The 21,061-nt window shown below is 41.1% G+C and overlaps 1 protein-coding gene across 1 annotated transcript in view; it reads left to right on the top strand.

Moving 5' to 3' along the window:
• Positions 1–12,273: 12,273 nt before the first annotated feature.
• Positions 12,274–21,061, top strand: part of GABRG3 (gamma-aminobutyric acid type A receptor subunit gamma3) — a gene marked incomplete at both ends in the record, with an annotated part of 721,182 nt that continues 712,394 nt past the window's right edge. The window contains one exon of the mRNA XM_083361521.1: positions 12,274–12,326. Within this exon, the coding sequence (XP_083217647.1) occupies positions 12,274–12,326 (53 nt within the window). The remainder of the gene's footprint in view (positions 12,327–21,061) is intronic.

Genomic DNA, 21,061 nt, shown 5'->3' with positions numbered 1-21,061 from the left:
GTGAGTGAGCAAGTGGCATGTTTTGGGGGGGAAGGGCTAGCAAGCAAACAGCTCCTGCCCAGCTTGCTTGCGGAAAACATGCTGCCTGCTAAGTGAAGACCCAGGATCAGCACCGGGCTATGGCTGTATCAGCTGTAGCCTGCTGATCCTGGGGCTTCACTTAGCAAGCAGCATGTTTTCTGCAAGCAAGTGAGCTGAGCAGGAGCACAGGATCAGTGTTTCTGAGTGCAGCTCAGCTGTTAGCTGTACACGCCAATCCCGCACTCCTGCCCAGCTCACTTGCATGCTTTTTGCTTGCTTTCTGCAAGCAAGTTTGCTGAGCAGGAGCCCAGGATCAGCACCGGGCTACAACTGATACAGCCGGCCTTCCCTCCTTCCCTCTTTGTCCCTTCCTTCCTTCCCTCCCTCCCTCCCTTTGTCCTGCACTAGGCTGTCCAGACTCCAGCCTGGCATTCTCACCATACGGAGTGGTCGGGTAAAGTGAACCGGAGACATCACAGCCCTGCCTGTGTGAGCGCAGAGGCAGAGGAGAGCACATGCTTGAAGGTGGCTGTGCGCACGCCCCTCCTTTGCCTGTGGTTGCCACTTGACCCACCACAGCCAGGCATGTCATGTGTCTGGCAGCTTTGCAGTAAGTGAGCAAGTGGCATTTGGAAGTGATGGGGCAGTAAGTGAGCAAGCAAGCAAATAGCATTTGGAAGCGACAGGCTAGTAAGTGAGCGAGTGTATGAGAAAGTGGCATTTGGAAGTGTTTGGAAGTGACAGGGCAGTAAGTGAGTGAGCAAGCAAGAGGCCTTTGAAAGAGACGGAGTGATTGGGGGAAAGACTGAGCAAGGTGCCTTTAAAAGAGATAGAGGAGTGAATGAGAGTGAGTGGAGGCTTTTGTGAGCAAAGTATGAGTAAGTGAGGGGTGTGCTTTTGCGAGCGAAGGGTGAGAGAAAAAGGGAAAAGTGAGGGGGAGAAGGGAAAAAGAAAAGGCACTGATTTCTGACTTCCTCTGTTGTAGGAGTAGAAGGAAACATTAACATTGAACCTCAACGTTTCACTTTTCCATAATATTATAAACTAGCCATTTCTATAACAACAAATGAATCAACCAATAAAACCCAAAATACCCCCCTTTTTTTAGTCAACAGGTTTTTGACACCTTGTTAAGCACTGGTGGTACTTGAATATTGTCATGTCCTAAAAGTGGTACAGCTTCTGAAAAGGTTGAAAAGCCCTGCTCTAGAAAACTTACAGATATGGAGAGACAGTGGGCTGTTTGGGAGAAGGAGGACATTTCCTGGAAGGGAGAAAAGTGCCTTTCGAAGTATGGACTGATCATAACAACTTAGAGGCACTAAAGACCCCTTGAAAGTAATCACCCAAGCAAGTTTGATGGGCACAATATTTCAATTGTTTTAATTTCACTCTAAAATACCTTCCTGGGGAAATAAAAAATTCTGGCAGATGCCTTATCTAGAATGGCCCAATATAAAAGTCACCAGGAGGAAGTGATTAATTCTGTCATTCCTCTACCACAGTCAGCCTCTCAAGGGGCCAAACACAGGGAAAATCCAAAGAGCCTGATAGTTGTTTAACACAGAAGCTCAAGGAGGAACTAAAGTTGGACCCTGGTTCAGGGATAATAGATCACTATTTTTTGTAATATTTTATTGGTTTTCCAATTTTACATTTGAATATTTAAAAAGCAACGTGGTGGCGGGGTTAATCAATAATTCAATAACAAAATCTTTAGTACATCATCAAATATTTCTTCTCTTTTTCCCTTAACATTTGCTATCTCATATTCAAACTAGTACATTTCTAATTGTATCAACTCAATGAAAACATCATTATTACATTCATCAATACATTTTTAGCTCATAAATATTTTAATTAGTCTTCTGGTTTGCCATTGTGGTGTTGGTGGATGCATGGAGGTGAGCTCCGTCTCCAGCGTCCAGTTTTATCCCGCTGGGGGACCCTGGAAAGGATCGAAAGTTGCCCTGTAGGGGCAACAAGGAAGGAAAGGACCCCCACTTGATCGCAGAAGGGCAGTAGCCATTCTGCTCAATCTGGGGCAGCTCTTCAAACTGATGGGAAAAAGATCGGCCATAGCAATATGGCCCATCACTCAGCTGCTGACAGCCGAAGTTAAACTTACTACCAAGCACATTGAAAGCAACATGTATGAAGCTGAGTGAGATCTTATCTTCTCTTTACTCTAAGTACTTTCCTGTAAAAGCTTTTTGAAGTATCTTCCCCCTGTGAGGAGAGGGGGAAGGGAATTTCTATCGCACCCTCTAAGAATAGTGACGTCTGACTACCCAGGGGAATCAAGCATCAAAAAGAACAATTTTAATCAAATTGGATTTATATGCTTCTGAAACTTGGGGACCCAAAAGTGTCCTATTTTTTTACTGGAAATTCTTGTTATTATCTGCAAAAAAACAAATAAAATTGGAAAAAGAACCTAGAAAAATTCGGGATTTAAAAAACCTTAAATGGTACCAGTGACATCTTGTGGTGAAGCTTGGTATGCAATTTGTAATTTCCTAAAAAAAAAGTATTGGCTCACAGCCCAGACCTAGATAAGACTTTCCTGACCTTGGCACTATGTGTGAGAGATTCAACTGTAAGAGAACAGCTGGGCAGTGACATTGGCTTACTTGAACTGTGAATGTAAACCCTTACTGACATTTGCTTAATAAACAACTTTTGTAAAAAAAGATTGTTTACAAACACATGAAAGAGATGGATGAAGACCAGGAAAAAATCCTTTCCATGCTAAAAGCAATACATGAAACTATCCTTTCAGCTTGTGATAAAATGAGACCTAAAATAAAAGACCAAGATGCCAGCTTAGATGCACAAAGCCAAATTTTGATTGCAACTAAAGAATCTACAATGCAGAAAACAACAGAAGAAGTGGAACTATTAAATATTAAGACAGGGGACTCAATTGACCAACAAGTACAGCTGATGGATAATCCAGACAAGGAAGTGACAATACTGAAAATGGAAATGACTTTCTATACAAATCAGAAGAAATTTGAGAAACAAGAAGAACATATTGAATTGAAGATAAATTGTTGTTGTTGTTGTTGTTAGCTGCGAAGTCGTGTCCGACCCATCGCGACCCTATGGACAACATTCCTCCAGGCCTTCCTGTCCTCTACCATCTTCTGGAGTCCATTTAAGCTCACGCCTACTGCTTCAGTGACTCCATCCAGCCACCTCATTCTCTGTCGTCCCCTTCTTCTATTGCCCTTGATCTTTCCCAGCATTAGGCTCTTCTCCAGTGAGTCCTTCCTTCTCATTAGGTGGCCAAAGTATTTGAGTTTCAGCTTCAGGATCTGGCCTTCTAAAGAGCAGTCAGGATTGATCTCCTCTAGGACTGACCGGTTTGATCGCCTTGCAGTCCAAGGGACTCGCAGGAGTCTTCTCCAGCACCAGAGTTCAAAGGCCTCAATTCTTTGGCGCTCAGCCTTTCTTATGGTCCAACTTTCACTGCCATACATTGCAACTGGGAAGACCATAGCCTTGACTATACGCAGCAAATATGGGGGATTGGAATAGCAGGATGACAATTTAATGAATACAAATGGGCCAGTCCTTCCAGAAAACTGGCAATCAATTTTTTTATTATTTTAATTCCATTTATATCCCGCCCTTCTCCGAAGACTCAGGGTGGCTTACAAGCTTAGCTTCATTCTATGTATATGCCTGCTTATTAGGTCTTTCACACACACCCCCAAGCGGCATTATTACAAAGTCAGCTTAATTGCCCCCAACAATCTGGGTCCTCATTTTACCTACCTCGGAAGGATGGAAGGCTGAGTCAACCTTGAGCCTGGTGGGATGCGAACCTGCACTAATTACAGGCAGCTGATGTTACTTAAGGAGGCATTAGCCCACTGCTCCACCAAGGCTCCAAGTGGTCTCCTTTAATTCAAATAACATAAATAAAAATGGAGGAAGATTTATTTGATGATCTAAAAGTGCTGATATGGAAGCCTAGTTGGCAAAGGAAGAAAGCCAGAATAAGGTTGAAAAAAATGGGGTTTTGATTTATTATAGGGGATTTTATATTGTCAATTAGAGGGTTAAAAGGAGATGTTGAGATAAGGGGAATTTCAGTTATTAGATTCAAAATAGTTGGAAATCAGTGGAAAATAAGGATTTGATTTGTTTAACATTGAAAAATTAGACTTAAAAGGGAAATGAAAATTAATTATCAGGAATATGTTTGATTTATTGATTAACCCAGGCAATATATATAATGGTTTTAATCTATCTAAGGGGATATTCTATTATTAAGTAGATGATTTAATATGGTGGGAAATAGAAAATTTTAGGAAATAGAACAAGATTACATTTAAATAGGTAAGATAAGGTTACCCAAAGTTTGAAAATTATGGATATTAAAGGTTAATTGGAATATTGATGAGAAACTAAAAATTAGGTAAAAATTAATAACAGGATATTGATTGTTTTTAGGGATAATTTCTTGTTGTTAGTTGTGAAGTCGTATCCAACCCATCGCGACCCTATGGACAATGTTCCTCCAGGCCTTCCTATCCTCTACCATCTTCTGGAGTCCATTTAAGCTCACACCTACTGCTTTAGTGACTCCATCCAGCCACCTCATTCTCTGTTGTCCCCTTCTTCTATTGCCCTCAATCTTTCCCAGCATTAGGCTCTTCTCCAGTGAATCCTTCCTTCTCATTAGGTGGCCAAAGTATTTGAGTTTTAGCTTCAGGATCTGGCCTTCTAAAAAGCAGTCAGGGTTGATCTCCTCTAGGAGTGACCGGTTTGATCGCCTTGCAGTCCAAGGGACTCGCAGGAGTCTTCTCCAGCACCATAGTTCAAAGGCTTCAATTCTTTGGCGCTCAGCCTTTCTAATGGTCCAGCTTTCACTGCCATACATTGCAACTGGGAAGACCATAGCCTTGACTATACGCACTTTTGTTCACAGGGTGATGTCTCTGCTTTTTAGTGTGCTGTCTAGATTTGCCATGGCTTTCCTCCCCAGGAGCAAGCGTCTTTTAATTTCTTGGCTACAGTCCCCATCTGCAGTGATCTTGGAGCCCAGGCAAATAAAATCTGTCACTACCTCCATTTCTTCCCCATCTATTTGCCAGGAATTGAGAGGGTCAGATGCCATGATCTTGGTTTTCTTAATGTTTAGTTTCAACCCAAGTTTTGCACTCTCCTTCGTCACTCGCAACAAGAGGCGCTTTAGTTCCTCTTCACTTTCTGCCATTAGAGTGGTATCATCTGTATATCTTAGGTTGTTGATGTTTTTTCCGGCAATCTTAATTCCAACTTTTGATTCGTCTAGCCCTGCCTTTCTCATGATGTGCTCTGCATATAAGTTAAATAGGCAAGGCGACAGTATACAGCCTTGCCGGACTTCTTTCCCAATTTTGAACCAACCAGTGGTTCCGTGTCCAGTTCTCACTGTTGCTTCTTGGCCCGCATATAGGTTTCTCAAGAGACAAATAAGATGGTCTGGTATGCCCATCTCTTTAAGGACTTGCCACAGTTTGTTATGATCCACACAATCAAAGGCTTTAGCATAGTCAATGAAGCAGAAGTAGATGTTTTTCTGGAACTCTCTAGCTTTCTCCATGATCCAGCGTATGTTAGCAATTTGATCTCTAGTTCCTCTGCCTCTTCGAAATCCTGCCTGTACTTCTGGTAGTTCTCGATCCACATACTGCTGGAGTCTAGCTTGTAGAATTTTAAGCATAACTTTACTAACATGAGAAATGAGTGCAATGGTGCGATAGTTTGAACATTCTTTGGCACTGCCTTTCTTTGAAATTGGAATGTAAACTGATCTTTTCCAATCCTGTGGCCACTGTTGAATTTTCCAAATTTGCTGGCAAATTGAGTATAGCACTTTTACTGCATCGTCTTTTAAGATTTTGAATAGCTCAGCTGGAATACTGTCATCTCCACTAGCTTTGTTGTTGCTCAGCTTTTCTAAGGCCCACATCACTTCACATTCTAGGATGTCTGGCTCGAGGTCAGTGACCACCTCATTGTGATTATCAGGGATGTTAAGCTCATTCTTGTATAGTTCTTCTGTGTAATTTTGCCAACTCTTCTTAATCTCTTCTGCCTCTGTTAGGTCCCTGACATTTTGGTCCTTTATCATGCCCATTTTTGTATGAAAAGTTCCTTTCATCTCTCCAATTTTCTTGAAAAGATCTCTGGTCCTCCCTATTCTATTGTTTTCTTCTATTTCTTTGCATTGTTCATTTAAGAAGGCATTCTTATCTCTTCTAGCTATTCTTTGGAATTCTGCATTTAATTGGGCATATCTTTCTTTTTCTCCCTTGCCTTTCGCTTCCCTCCTTTCCTCAGCTATTTGCAAAGCTTCCTCAGACAGCCATTTTGCTTTCTTGCATTTCTTTTTCTTTGGGATGGTTTTGGTTGCTACCTGTTATACAATGTTGCGAACCTCTGTCCATAGTTCTTCAGGCACTCTGTCTATCAGATCTAATTCCTTAAATCTATTTGTCACCTCTACTGTATATTCAACAGGGATATGATTTAATTCATACCTGACTAGCCTAGCGCTTTTCCCTACTTTCTTTAATTTAAGCCTAAACTTTGCAACAAGAAGCTCATGGTCTGAGCCACAGTCAGCTCCTGGTCTTGTTTTTACTGACTGTATAGAGCTTCTCCATCTTTGGCTGCAGAGCATATAGTCAATCTGATTTCTGTGTTGACCGTCTGGTGATGTCCATGTGTAAAGCCGTCTCTTGGGTTGTTGGAAAAGAGTGTTTGCTATGACCATCGTATTCTCTTGACAAAATTCTATCAGCCTGTGCCCTGCTTCATTTTGTACTCCAAGGCCAAACTTGCCTGTTATTCCAGTTATCTTTTGGCTTCCTACTTTAGCATTCCAATCCCCCATTATGATAAGGACATCATTTTTGGGTGTTAGCTCTATAAGGTGCTGTAGAGCTTCATAGAACCGGTCAATTTCTTCCTCTTCAGCACTGGTGGTTGGGGCATAGACTTGGACTACTGTGATATTGAATGGTTTGCCTTGGATTCGAACTGAGATCATTCTCAGGATTGTATCCCAGTATTGCTTTTCCTACTTTTCTATTGACTATGAAGGCTACTCCATTTCTTCTGAGGGATTCTTGCCCGCAGTAGTATACCTGATGGTCATCTGAATTAAATTCACCCATTCCTGTCCAGTTTAGTTCGCTGATACCTAAGATGTCGATGTTTAGTCTTGTCATCTCTTGTTTGACCACGTCCAGATTTCCTTGATTCATGGATCTTACATTCCAGGTTCCTATGGAGAAAAAATCTTTACAGCATCGGACTTTCCTTTCACCACCAGACATATCCACAGCTGAGCATCCTTTCGGCTTTGGCCCAGTCGCTTCATTCTTTCTGGCGCTACTAGTACTAGCCCTCTGCTCTTCCCCAGTAGCATATTGGATGCCTTCCGACCTGAGGTCGGAGGTCGGAGATCTTCCAGCATCATATTGTTTTGCCTTTTGGTACTGTCCATAGGGTTTTCATGGCAAAGATACTGGAGTGGTTTGCCATTTCCTTCTCCAGTGGATCACGTTTTGTCAGAACTCTCTGCTATGACCTTTCCATCTTGGGTGGCTTTGCACGGCATAGCTCATAGCTTCATTGAATTATGCAAGCCCCTTCGCCACAACAAGGCAGTAATCTATGAAGGGGTTTAGGGACAATAGACCACTATTAACTTACCGTGATGGGCTAGTCTGGAAGGGGTCTAAGCTGTATCTTCCAATTTCCCTCAGAATTCAAGCTCTTCAATGTAGTCATGATGCAAAGCAAGCCAGTCATTTTGGTTTTCTAAAAACTTTGCATTTGGTGCAGTGGCAGTTTTGGTGGCCAGGAATGAAAAAGGACATTGAAAGTTATTTAAAAAGCTGTGTCACCTGTAAAGCTATGAAAAAATGCCCTAGTAAACCTCCTGGTTTGTTGCAACAGGTAGCAATCCTTCCGAGCCCTGGGAGGAGATAGCCATGGATTGTCTTGTGGAGTTTCCTGAAAGCAGGGGGAACACAGTAATCTGGACTGTCATTGACCTTTTTTCAAAGCAAGCTCATTTCATCACTTGTTCGGGACTTCCATCTGCCCCAAAACTAGCCAGGTTGTTTTTGAAACATATCTATTGACTCCATGGAGCCCCAAAAATAATTATATCAGATGGGGGGGGTTCAATTTACCACAAAATTCTGGATGAAGTTTGAAAAACTGATTGGGTCTACCCAGGGACTTTCATCTACTTTTCATCCAAGTACTAATGGATTGGGAGAATGTGTGAATGCAATGGTAGTCAACAAAACCTGTCAACTACCAACAGACTAACTGGGCAGACCTACCTTTTGCCGAAGTGGCATACAACAATACAGTAAACAGTAGCACTGGACTTACTCCATTCAAAATAGCCACTGGTTATGAATTTATTCCTATGTCAGAATACCCCCAGGAGCCTCCCACTTTGCAGATCCTAGATCAATGGGTGACTTCTTTGCAGAATGTTTGGGCAAATGTTAAAAAAAAGCTTGAGCCCAAGCTGCTAAAACTTATAAAGAACAAGCCAATAAGAAGCAATCTCCCCAGAGGCCATTTAATGTGGGGGGAAAGGTTTATCTTCCTACTAAATACTTAAGACTAAACTACCTAGCAAAAAATTGGGACCTACCTTTCTCGGTCCTTTCCCTATAGTCATAATCATAAATCCTGTCACAGTTGAGTTAAAGCTCTCACAGATTTTAGGGAAAGTTCACCCTGTTCTCCATTGTAGTTTGTTAAAGCCAGTCACAAAATCATCCATGAGACCAGTTCCCAAGAAGGCACCTGGTCCTGTTCAAGTAGAGGGAGAAACTCACTATGAAATAAAATATATTCTTGACTCTAGATTGTATAAAGGAAAATTACAGTATTTGGTGCAGTGGAAAGATTACCCCTTGTCATAAGCTACAGTCACTGTGTAAGAAATTTCATGAACTGGAATAGCCATAGCAACAAACAGCCAATGAGAATGTTTTTGATTAAGACACAGTATTGGCTGTGTTAGGCATGTGATCCAGCCTAGGTCTGGGTATGTCTTAGTCTTCTCTATTGTTTTTTTTTCTGATTTCCAAGTTGAGAGTTGTTGATGTTCCCAAGAGCTGAATGAAACTCTATTATGTTTATATATATTTTATAGATAAAGTTTTTCTAAACTATGCCTCCTGCTCATTTTGAATGTGTGCTTATTTGGGTTGCTTATTTTTGTGCTGGAAAGCTGTAAAACTCTAACAGCTACCTGGGTGAAAAGGTACTGATGTGAAGGCAGACAGGTTAATACAAAGGTTTTACGACAAGCATCCTCAGAAACCCAGGGGGGATTCCTAACTTCTATCTTTATTTCCTCTGCAGAAATTGTTTTCTTCTTAGTGGGTCTGTCAACTCTACAATGAACCTGGCTGCAGCCATCTTGCTCATTCTAAGTTGCCACATAGATTGGAGGGGGTGCAGAGTGTCTTTGCTAGTCTAAAGCAGAGGTCCCCAACCCCTGGTCCATGGCCAGTGCCACGACATGCCAGCAATCAGGCCACACAAACAAAAAAGCCCCATCTGCAGGATGCAGGCAGCACACAAAACCATGCCCCATCCAGTATATGGAAAAACCTCCCTCCATGTAACCAGTCCCTGGTGCCTAAAAGGATGGGGACCTCTGGTCTAAACAAATCTGTGTCCTGCGGGAACCAAGGTCATTCTATCAGTTGTGTTAGAGGGTTGGGCATTTTGTTAGAAAGCCCGCCAAACTATTCTATTGGGAAACATGGATGATTACATAGCACTGGGATGGGAAATTTGACTCTGTAACAGTGCAACTCTTTGGAGGGAATTTCAGACTTGGTTTCACTTTTGTTCATGCCAATATTTTGTATCCAATAAACAACGCTGCTAACATTGAATGTTATTGCTTGACACATGTTCTTTGAGGAAGCCTCTAGCCTTAGAGTTCTGATTTATTTGGTTCTATCAATTTGGAACCATGACACGTAGATGTAGATGTAGACATAGATGTAGACGTAGACATAGACATAGATATAATTTCCCTGTTCCATAATCTTGCTTTTTTGGGAATGGGCTTGACTCTAATTCAGAATCAGCATCCTGTCAGCTAAATGCAGTGGTGTAACTTAACTTTTATGCATCTAGTAAAGGACAGAGATTTGCATTAATTTCTGCCTTCTGCAAAAGCTGCTTCTACTAATACAAAGTAAGAAAAGGAAGCAACAACCATTTCTTCTTTTTAAGACTGCTAACTGCAAGTTTTTCTATCCCAGCAAGTGAGAATGTGTGGCTTGGAGAAGTTTACAATACAGGATCTCCAAGCACACCAGTAAAAATATTGAGACAGAATCTTTACTTCTTATTGCTGTAATGATGTTGTTTGCTTACTTCTTCTTGACTCAGACTATGCTGATTTAGTAGCCCCCCAAAAGATGGTAAGACTATGTCACTTCAGGCTGCAACTATTGGTAAGATTATCCCCTGCAGAAAGATAGGCGGCAAACAAATTTAATAACAAATAAATAAATTGTGCACAGAACCTTAAACTTTGTAGGGATAGATTTCTCTTGCAGAACGTTTTGCTTTGGAAATCTTTAGCATCTCCTCACCAGCAGTGGGAAAGACAACAGTTTGTTACAGTCCATATTAAATCTTACACACTGTCTGAACAATAGACTTGTGAGCCTCAAATCTTGGGAAATGATTGTGAAGCTCAAACTGAGGCCCTGACATAGTTAATTTCAGTAGTCAACAAGTAGGGTTGGAGCTCTTGGTCCACTTTTCCTGAGAACAGAGCAGGGAAAACTTGTTAAAACATACCATGATTTTTTTACAATTGTGTTTGTTAGTCTATTTAAGGCAGGAAACGACTGATCTGTCCATTTTCTGATTCGGATTCCCATCTGCCTTGTAAATCACTTTAAGCACTTACATCTTTCCTTCCTTCCTTCCTTCCTTCCTTCCTTCCTTCCTTCCTTCCTTCCTTCCTTCCTTCCTTCCTTCCTTCCTTCCTCCCTCCCTCCCTCCCTCCCTCCCGTTATTTCAAACAGTAGTATCAGCTAGTTGCTCAATATTTGAGATGGAAGGAAGACAGGAAATCCCATATTCCTGGGGACTAGAAACCCCAAAGACTTCTCTCAGCGATTGCCTAGCCGCTAGACGGTCAGAGCAGCCCTGAATATGAATGAACTCCTCGAGCCTATCTTGGCTCGATCCGTGGGCGGGTGGCAACAGCACCAGCCCCGGATCTCTTAAAATCAAGAGGCGCTCCCGAGGTGCCCACCCGAATTAAGAATCGCCGCCCGCTCTCTGGCCCTAGTCGCCGATCGCCACTTGCCTCGCCAATCCTGTGCTTGGCAGGGACCTCCCTACGTAGGCAAGGACAGCCGAGGCGATGTTGACGAGGCAGGGGCTGGCTGCCTCTTCCAGAACTGTCGTCGCGGAGCTCGCCGAGCCCAGCAGCCTCGCCGCGAAGCGCAGGCGGCGTTGACACCTGGAAGGGCCGCTGCCGGCCTCCGAGGGAAACCGAGCCAGGGCTCCCGTCCCTGTTCCCAACTTCCACCACTCCCGTCCTTTTCTTTAGGTGGACCGAAGCTTTAAAGCGATCGCCCGCGTACCTGTAGGCCGGCCGGCGGGAATTCCGCGAGCACCTCTCCGATGGTGCGCGACCCCGCACAACCAGCCTCCCTGGCAGACCCAGTGCCTGGCCAGGGGCCCGGCGAGGTCCAGAGGAAGCGTCCCGCTCCGGGCTTCGGGACTTCTCCCGTTCTGCCTCGCGCCACCTGATGTGTTTTCTGCAGGTGCCTCCTCCTTCTGGGACGAGTCCACCACCCGAGGGACCTGGCTAAGTCAACTCCCGGGACCACGGAAGGGCGGCGTGATTCCTTCAGGAAAGTGACTGTCGCCGGGGGAGTGCGCGGGAAGGGGAGAAGGACGGACTGGAGCGCCTCGGACCATCACCTGTCAGAATCTGCGGAAGATCCTAGCGCCCCTTTGGATCGGAGCATCTCGCTTTGGAAGGGCGCTACCAGTTTTGGAGACGCGGACTAAAAAAGTGGGATTTTTCTTGCACAGAACAAAAGGGGGGGAAAGAAAAGCGATATATACACATCTGTTTTCTACTCCACCCACCCGTTTCTGAACCTCCGGCAACATTTCCTGCAGGGTTGCTGTACTTTCCTCCGGCTTTTCTCGGCGGCCCGGACCATGTCCGCTAAGCTTCTGGTGGTCTTCTTCCTTCTCTCCGTTTTCCAAGCCTGGTAAGTGCCACTAGCGCATTTGTCACCTGCTAATATCCTCCCCTCTCTTTCTTGGGGTTAAAAAAAAATCCTCTAAAACAAAACAAATCTTACAGGCAACAGATTCATCTACCCCACCCCCACCCCAACCCCGCACCCCTCTTCATTTCACTTGATCCTTTACAGGACAACGAAAATAACTTGGTTCTTTGGTGAAAGCCCGGTGAAATAGAGCAGGTGTGTTGGTAGGCGCGCAGTGACATTGGTTAGACACACAGTAGAGGCGCAGTGAAATTGACTTGGATCTTGACACCAACAACCGCGCAGTCACATCATAACTGAGTACAGCTGCGCCCCCTGCTCTTCGCTGCCTGCCAGGTTTGGGAAGGCAACGAAAACCCGGCCGTGGTTCTGGTCTAGAACCGCGTTCACTTCCAACCCTTGTCTCCCTACCCACTACTTGAATTCCTCTCACTCTTCTGCGCAAAGTTTTTTTTCTCTCGACTTCATTTGCTAAAGAACCCGAAGTGAGGTTTTATTCCCTCCATCCCTCTCGCCGTTTTGAAGCTTTGCGGTTGTCTAGGTTGTCGGAAGAGAGCTTCGGGGGAGAAATGCCGGAGCCGGACGCGTTGACAGGACTCCATTGTTGACGGCAGGCTCTTCGATTGCCTTCCTGTGCTCGGATTCAGTGGTGACGTTAATTTGAAGCGAGAGCTCTTCTGTCTTTGACCAGTCATAATTTAGGAAAGGCTAGTAAGAGAAGCGAGATGGCGGTGACTCGGTAGACCTGCATATAAAGGAACAGTTTCCCTAAATTAAATAAAAGAAATCCTCCCCAAGAAGCCAGGCAAAGTGGTGAAAGCAGTGAGCTTTATTAACCGTGATTGTGTCTCCACAACTGATTTTGGAATGTCTCCAGAGGCTCAGCTTCTTGGGTGGCTCAAAGCGATTGCCTTGAATGGTATTTTGTAAAAGGAGATTATCTAACCAGGTAGTGTCCTTTCAGAATTTATGACATGCCACCGTACCAAACATCTACAATCACCATGTCAATCCTGAAAGTGATGGTGATTCAGATCTGTTTGCAACTTTGCTGATGTTCAATTTTCTTGGCATTCCATTCCCCAGTTTCGTCTCCCTGCCTCTGCCCCTTTTCCATTCTCAGGAACAACCCTTCATGAAATGGCAATTCTTGGACTGAACAATGGTCAATGATTTGGTTCTATTTATTTGAACTGTTCAAGTTACCAGTAGAGTGGCATCTATAGATTTCTAAACTATCCTAAGATGGTACAGCATCTTTCCCCCTTCTAATTTGCAAGTCACCAAATATACATACACATGTGTGTGCAACCCCAATGCTCTGAACTGGCTTTAAAGGAAGGCTTGGAGGATAAGATTACAAGTGGCTGCTTTTGCTGAGTGCCAGATGTTCTCTTTCATTCATCTGTTGGGAATGCTAGTTTTGTGGTTTTGTACTTGAGTCTTGCTTGGAGGCTTCATGGAGTCTGGTTACTCTGGAATAGATCCTTGAACTAGAGATATCTAATTAAGATCTTCTTGAATTCCATTTCAAAGCAATGCCTTAATCAACTAAAAAGATCTTCCTGGTTAATGTGTAACACATCACAATTATTTGAACATAGCTTTTCTTTTCTTTCTTTTGAAAGGCAGATGGCAGGCTTCATCTTACAAGAGGCATTATTCATTCAATATCATGGTTTTTGAAAAGCATAAAAATAAAATATGGACATTTTTCCTTACTCCAAAGTAGGAATAAACTATGTTTTCCTTCTCTGTCCCTCCCCCTCCCCTATGAATGATGAATGATAATGGAGAGGAGGTGGAGTTAGGATAACAAGAAGGAAAGAGATACACATCCTTGACTCAAGTATTATTTCTTGGGTAAATTCTAAGTTCATGCTAATATCTTGAAGGTTTAGTATTTAATGCATTCATAGACAAACCACAACAGAGATCCTGTGAGATGTAACTTAGTCCTTTAATTTCCCCTATATTGCTTCAATATCATCAGTGGGAGTGGGAGATGAATGATTGTTCCTGGGGACAAAAGCAAATCCCACTATGTTTGTGTGTGTGGTGTGTGTGTGGGGAGATGCCTGAGGAAAACACTGAAGCAAAATATTAGGCTCCTTCGGTCTGCCTTGTTTATTTTGTACGCATTATGTTTGAGACTTCAGGTGAACATCAAATCAGGTCAATCTATCATATGGAGATTCCAAGATCAGGAAGCACTCAAAACTATGATCACAGAAGTAATTGGCAGATCTAATTCCTGGGATAAAAGTGGCAGGAGGATGGCTGCTACAAAAGATTATCATAATTTATTCATCTGGAAACCACTACAGATTTTCCATCCATAAGTTCTTTCTTAATATTCTCTGGCAGGTATTGAGATAGAGCAAGGTGATAAACAGCCTATTCGATCATCATTTTTCGGCAGCAGTTTACCTAGATGTGGCCAGGGCCATTCCTTTTAATTCTTTTTCTCTCCGTAGTTACTGATGTGTGCTCCATGTACCTAAAATCACCAACTTTGCACAGGAAGCAAGTGTAACAACTAAACTAAAAAGGATGCATGACCATTTAGCATATCTCCAGATTTTGGTATTTTCTATTGGAGGAAGAAGCATAATCTGGTTCAAGGAGTATTTCTTAGTTGGCTTTTTGCAAGCCCCTTCCCTAACAAAACAAAACATAGTAAAGCACACAAAGTGGAGAAATAATGGAGAAGTTCACCAGAAGACCTCTTTCTGCAGGTTGTTTTGGGCTGCTTTGTGAGGCTGCACAAATAGCTATGTTCCTTGCTTAACTTCTAGCTCCATATTCATAATAGTCCTTGGGGATAGGAAGTGACACTATGCTTTGTGTAGGTGTTTCCATGGCTAAGATGTGGCAATGCTCAAATCCTGGACTATTGATGCTGACTTAAAAATTCAGTTCCTCCTGATTGTTGCACCAAATCTAATTGCATTAATGCCTGAAGTTTAAATGTTCCCAGCCCTCTTATATAAAGGCTCTGATGGACCAGACAAATTACACTTTTGTCTATCAACTACTCTGTTTGTTCATTTGCAGACAAGATTCCTTATTTTATTATTCTTATTTTTTATCTTTCTGTCACTTGGAAATTCAGATTTTGCCAAACACATAGTTTTCATTACAAAATAGAAATGGGGTGTGAAATTTGATCCATTTGAGTTTCCAAATAAAATCACCTGGTATGTATGTGGGGGAATTTGAAACACAAGTATATTAAGAAATCTGCAATTTTCCAAAAAAAAATACAGTATAATAACAGCAACCCTCCAAATTTAAGTACATTAGGAGAAACAGCAAGCATGCAAAAACTTATGCATTAAGTTGAAGAAAATGCAAACGTTAGAGAGAAAAAAGATGAAAAAAATGAAAAAGTTAGAGAAAAGTATGCATTTTTACCATTCAAACTTTTGGGGGGAAAGTTTGTAATTTTAGGACTGAATTATTGTTGATGAAATCTGTGAAAATGACATCAGATAACAGAATAACAAAGTTGGAAGGCACCTTGGAGGTCTTCTACTCCAACCCCCTGCTCAGGCAGAAAACACTGTACCATTTCAGACAAAGGGTTGTCCATTTTCTTCTTAACAACCTCCAGTGTGGGAGCATCCACAACTTCTGGAGGCAAGTCATTCCACTGATTAATGTTCTAACTCTCTGAAAATTTCTCTTTAGTTCTAGGTTGGTTATCTCCTTGATCAGTTTCTATCCATTATTTCATGTCCTGCCTTCAGGTGCTTTGGAGAATAGGTTGACTCCATCTTCTTTGTGGCAGTGCCTTAAATATTGGAACACTGCTAATTCTTCTTTTAATTAAAGTAGACATACCCAATTCCTGAAACTGTTCTTTATATGTTTTAGCCTCCAGTTCCGTAATCATGTTTGTTGCTCTTCTCTGTATTCCTTTTAGAATCTCAACATATTTTCTACATCATGGCAACCAAAAATAATTGGCCTTTCCTTTTTAGAGTATGGCAAAGTGCTTGACCAGGTTTATGAGATGACTTAACATCCAAGTCATCTAAGACAGTGGACACCATGCCCACATTCTCTGGCAAACTGTTGATTTTAATGAATGATTTTGAGTGCTAGAATAATCACAAATTGCCCTCTGTATGAATTTGCCACATATTCTGTTTATGCTTATCCCACCATCTTCTTGACTGAAAAGCCCTTAAAACATCTTCCAAGATATTCCATCTGCTGTTCAATTTGCTCTTTTATACACCTTTTCTACTCTGTCCCATGTGATGGGATGATTAGAGCTTTACATGATTATCCAGATGCAGTGAAACCACATATTTGTATGAACAGAGGAAGTGACTAACCTTTTTATTTCCAACTCCTTCCCAATAATTTTGAAGACAAATGTTTCTTTTGTATCCCCACTGCACACTGAATTGAGATTTGCAGCTCACTATCTCAACCCCATGATCTCTTTATGTTGCAGCCCTGTCTCATTATCACTGCAGGGGTTTCATCCCAAAATTCACAGCACTTTGCATTACATCAAATCTTATTTTTTTTTTTAAATTTTTTTATTAAATTTATTATTTAAAAACATTGGACACAGTACCAGCGAGCTGACAAACCTTTTTGTCTACAATGTTTAAATATATATATATATACATGTATATATGTACATCAAAAATACACTTAAATACACTTAGATTACAAATCGGTGAAATACCACAATATTTAAAACAGTGAGCTAGTCTGTAAAACCTAATAGAGACCTTTCTTTTTATCCATCCAAAGATACAATTTGTTCCAAATTCTATAATAGTCTGATTGATCTTTATTCTTTAATTCCAAAGTTAATCTGTCCATTTCAGCGCAATCCCAAATTTTCCTAATAACCTCTTTTTGTCCTGGGATCTCATTCTTTTTCCATTTTTGCGCAAATGATATTCTAGCTGCTGTGATAATATGGATCGTTAAGTATAGCACATCTTTAGGATATTTCTCTTTCGTGATTCCCAACAAGAAAAGTTCTGGACTAAACTCCAGATCTTGTTTCAATATTTCTTTCAGCCAAATCCAAATCATTCTCCAAAATTTTTGTGTTTTACTGCAAGACCACCACGTGTGGAAGTATGTGCCTATCTCTTCAGAACACTTCCAACATTTGGGAGATACTGTTGTGTACATTTTTGCTAAGCGGGCTGGGGGAAGATGCCATCGGTAAAACATTTTAAATAAATTTTCTTTATACGATGAGGCCAGTGTTATCCTTTTATTCCTATCCCAAATTGTTTGCCAAGTATCTAGGTCGATGTTATGTCCTAAATTGTTAGCCCAGATCAACATGGGGTCTTTCACTTGCTCTTCAAACAGCTTATATCCCAAAAGTAATTTATAAAAATTCCTTATTTGTTTAGAGTCCGGTCCCAATAATATTTTGTCCAATGCTGTTTCAGAGGTGTATATCCCCCATTCATTTTTATCCTTCCTAAATCTCGATTGGATTTGTAAGTAGGCCCACCAATCGAGTTTTATACCTTGTAATTCTAGTTCATTCCTAAGTTTCAATTCCCCCTCCTCATTCAGAATATCCTTGTATGAGATTATGTTACCCAAATCAAACAGATTTGGGTAAACTATCGCTTCAAGGGTGGATAGCCAGACCGGTATTTTGGTGTAATTGTGAGATCTAATTTTTTTCCAAGTATTGAGTAGCGCTTGCCTGATCCGGTGTCTTTGAAAATGCGAGAAAAGACCTTGTTTCTCCGTCCATAGGAAAGCATGCCAGCCATATTGCAAATCGTGACCCTCTAAAGTTAATAGTCTTCTATTTCTCAAGATTACCCATTCTCTAATCCAGCTCAGGGCCGCGGCGTGGTAATATAATTCCCAGTCTGGCAATCCAAAACCCCCATTTTCCTTCGTGTCTTGTAAATATTTCAATTTAATTCTTGGTTTTTTCCCCTGCCAAATAAAATTTAGTGATAATTTATCCAAATTTCGAAAAAATTTAGAGTCGAGTTGAATTGGGATATTCTGAAACAGAAACAGGATTTTAGGCAGAATATTCATCTTAATGACAGCGATTCTTCCCAATAATGAGAGTTTTAGGTTTCCCCATCTTTCCAGGTCACCTTTTATTTGATTCACTACACTATCATAATTATCCTTTTTGAGTGAAGTGCATCTAGCCGTAATGTTAATCCCTAAATATTTTATTTTCTTGACTATTTCTATATCCGTGATTTCGGCCAGATTACCTTTTTGTTTATTGGTCATATTTTTAACAATCATCTTGGTCTTATTTCTATTTATTCGCAGTCCGGCAACCTCACCATATTTAGATAATTCTTCCAATAGCTTTGGTCCCGTCTGACATGGATCCTCCATAATAAAAACTAGATCGTCCGCGAAAGCTTGCAATTTAAAGGTTTCCTTTTTAATGGTTAATCCTTTTATCTTTGGGTCGTTTCTTATAGTTCTCGTTAATACTTCAAGAGTCAATATAAACAGCAACGGTGATAAGGGGCAGCCTTGCCGTGTTCCCTTTTGAATTTGAAACTTGCTAGATGCTTCCCCATTAATAATTATTTTTGCTTCCTGATTGTCATAAATTGCCCTAATTATATTTATAAATTTTTCACCCATATTCATAAAGCTAAGCTGTTGGCACAAAAAAGACCATTTAACATTGTCAAATGCCTTTTGGGCGTCTAAGAAAAGTAATGCCATCTGTTGTTCGCTATGTAATTCATAGTACTCCAATGTATCTAATATTATTCTAATGTTGTGCTTAGTGTGTCTCTTAGCGAGAAAACCATTTTGATCTGCGTGTATGAAATCATTCAGAAATCGTTTCAATCGTTCCGCTATAATTGATGTAAATATCTTGTAGTCCGAGTTAAGAAGTGATATGGGTCTGTAATTTTGGATTAATGTATGGTCTGTGTTATCTTTCGGAATAAGGGTTATGTTTGCCTCTAGCCAAGATTTAGGCGTCCTTGCGCCTTCTAATACTGCGTTAAATACCTCCACTAGGGGTTGAGCTAGGATATTTTGTAATTCTTTATAAATCTCTGATGGAAGACCGTCGGGTCCCGATGCTTTATTATTCTTTTGTGCATTAATAGCTTTTATCACCTCAGATAGTCGAATTTCCTCGTTTAACATATTTCTGGTATCTTCTGTGACCTTAGGTAGTTTGGCTCTTTGAAAATATTCCTCCATTTTCTCCACACTTGCCTGGCTATCTTCTTTATATAAACGTTCATAAAATTCCTGGGCTATAATTTTTTTTTTTTCCTCCTGGTGGAATATTCTCCCTTCCTCATCTCGTAGTTCGTGAATCCAGTTTTTCCCCTTTTGTTTTCCCAATTTGTATGCGAGCCACCGGCCCGGTTTATTTGCATTTTCAAAAAAATTTTGTTTCGTGTTTCTCAATTGTTGTGCCAATTTCTCTTTGTCTAGAATGTTAAGTTTGTGTTTAATCAGATCCATAGATTGCTTGATATTCTCTTTTTGTGGATCTTGTTGGAGTGTAACTTCTAAGCTCTTATATTCCTCTTCTAATCTTTCCCGTTGTTGTCTTTTCCCCTTATTTTTATATACCATATATGCCCTCGCTACCCCTCTCATCACAGCCTTAGCTGTATCCCAATTGTTTTGTACTGAGGTGTCTATAGCTTTATTTTCCTTAAAGAAAAAACTTAGTTCTCTCTCCATCTTAGATTTGAATTCGTCTTCTTTTAAAATTGCTCTTTGAAGCGTCCATCTGGATATTTTTTTGGAACCTTTCCAGATAAGTTTAATAGGATTGTGATCTGCCCAAGTACCTGTCGCTATATGTACCTCATCTATTTCTGAACTAATTTCTTTCGTCATCCACACCATGTCTATTCTAGACCATGAGTTATGTCGGTTGGAGTAATATGTATATTGTCTAGCCTTACGATTTTTTTCCCTCCAGACATCTTGGATATTTAGTTCCTCAGCCAAGTTAAGAAAAGATCTCGGTAGAGTTCTTCTCTTCTTTTTCCTAAGCGTCTTTCCCATATAATCCAAATTTATATCTAGGATAGCATTAAAATCTCCTATTAAACAAATCTCCTCATAATCAATGCTACATATCTTATTGTGAAGTATTTTGAAAAATTGTTCTTGGTTATGGTTTGGGGCATATATCTCTACCATCATGACCTTCCTGTGATTTATTATAACCTCGACTATCAGTATTCTACCCTCTTTATCGTTATAAATTAGTTTTGCAGTCAATTTTGGGTTTACATATAGTGCCACTCCTCTCTTTTTCTTGTGTCGGTCTAAGGAAACGAATAGGTTCCCTATTTTTGGTTGTACTAACAAATATTTTTGTTGTTCCTTTATATGGACTTCTTGTATTGCCACGATATCCAATTGTTGGTGAATAAGCCTATTAAAAAATTTCCGCCTTTTCACTGGCGAATTCAATCCATTAATATTCACAGACATAATACTACACTCACCTCCCTTCATCTTACTTATTTCTGGTTTTTGTGGATCTCGTGATTCGGGGCTCTCTCTCTTCCTTGTCTCTAGTTCCATGTTTCTCTGTTAACTCACCGGATTTGTTCCTTCTATCCTCTGTAGCTAAGATCTTCCCATCCATTGCCACACGTATTGTATCTCTTTCTCTTACCTCCCTTCCATCTTGATCTTCTAAATCTACTTCCTCTTGGCTATGGAAGTGGCGTTTG

Source organism: Vipera ursinii, assembly GCF_947247035.1.
Source record: "Vipera ursinii genome assembly, chromosome: 4".
Lineage (NCBI taxonomy): Eukaryota > Metazoa > Chordata > Lepidosauria > Squamata > Viperidae > Vipera > Vipera ursinii.
Note: the sequence above shows the minus strand (reverse complement) of the source record. Positions and strands in the feature narration are given on the sequence as shown.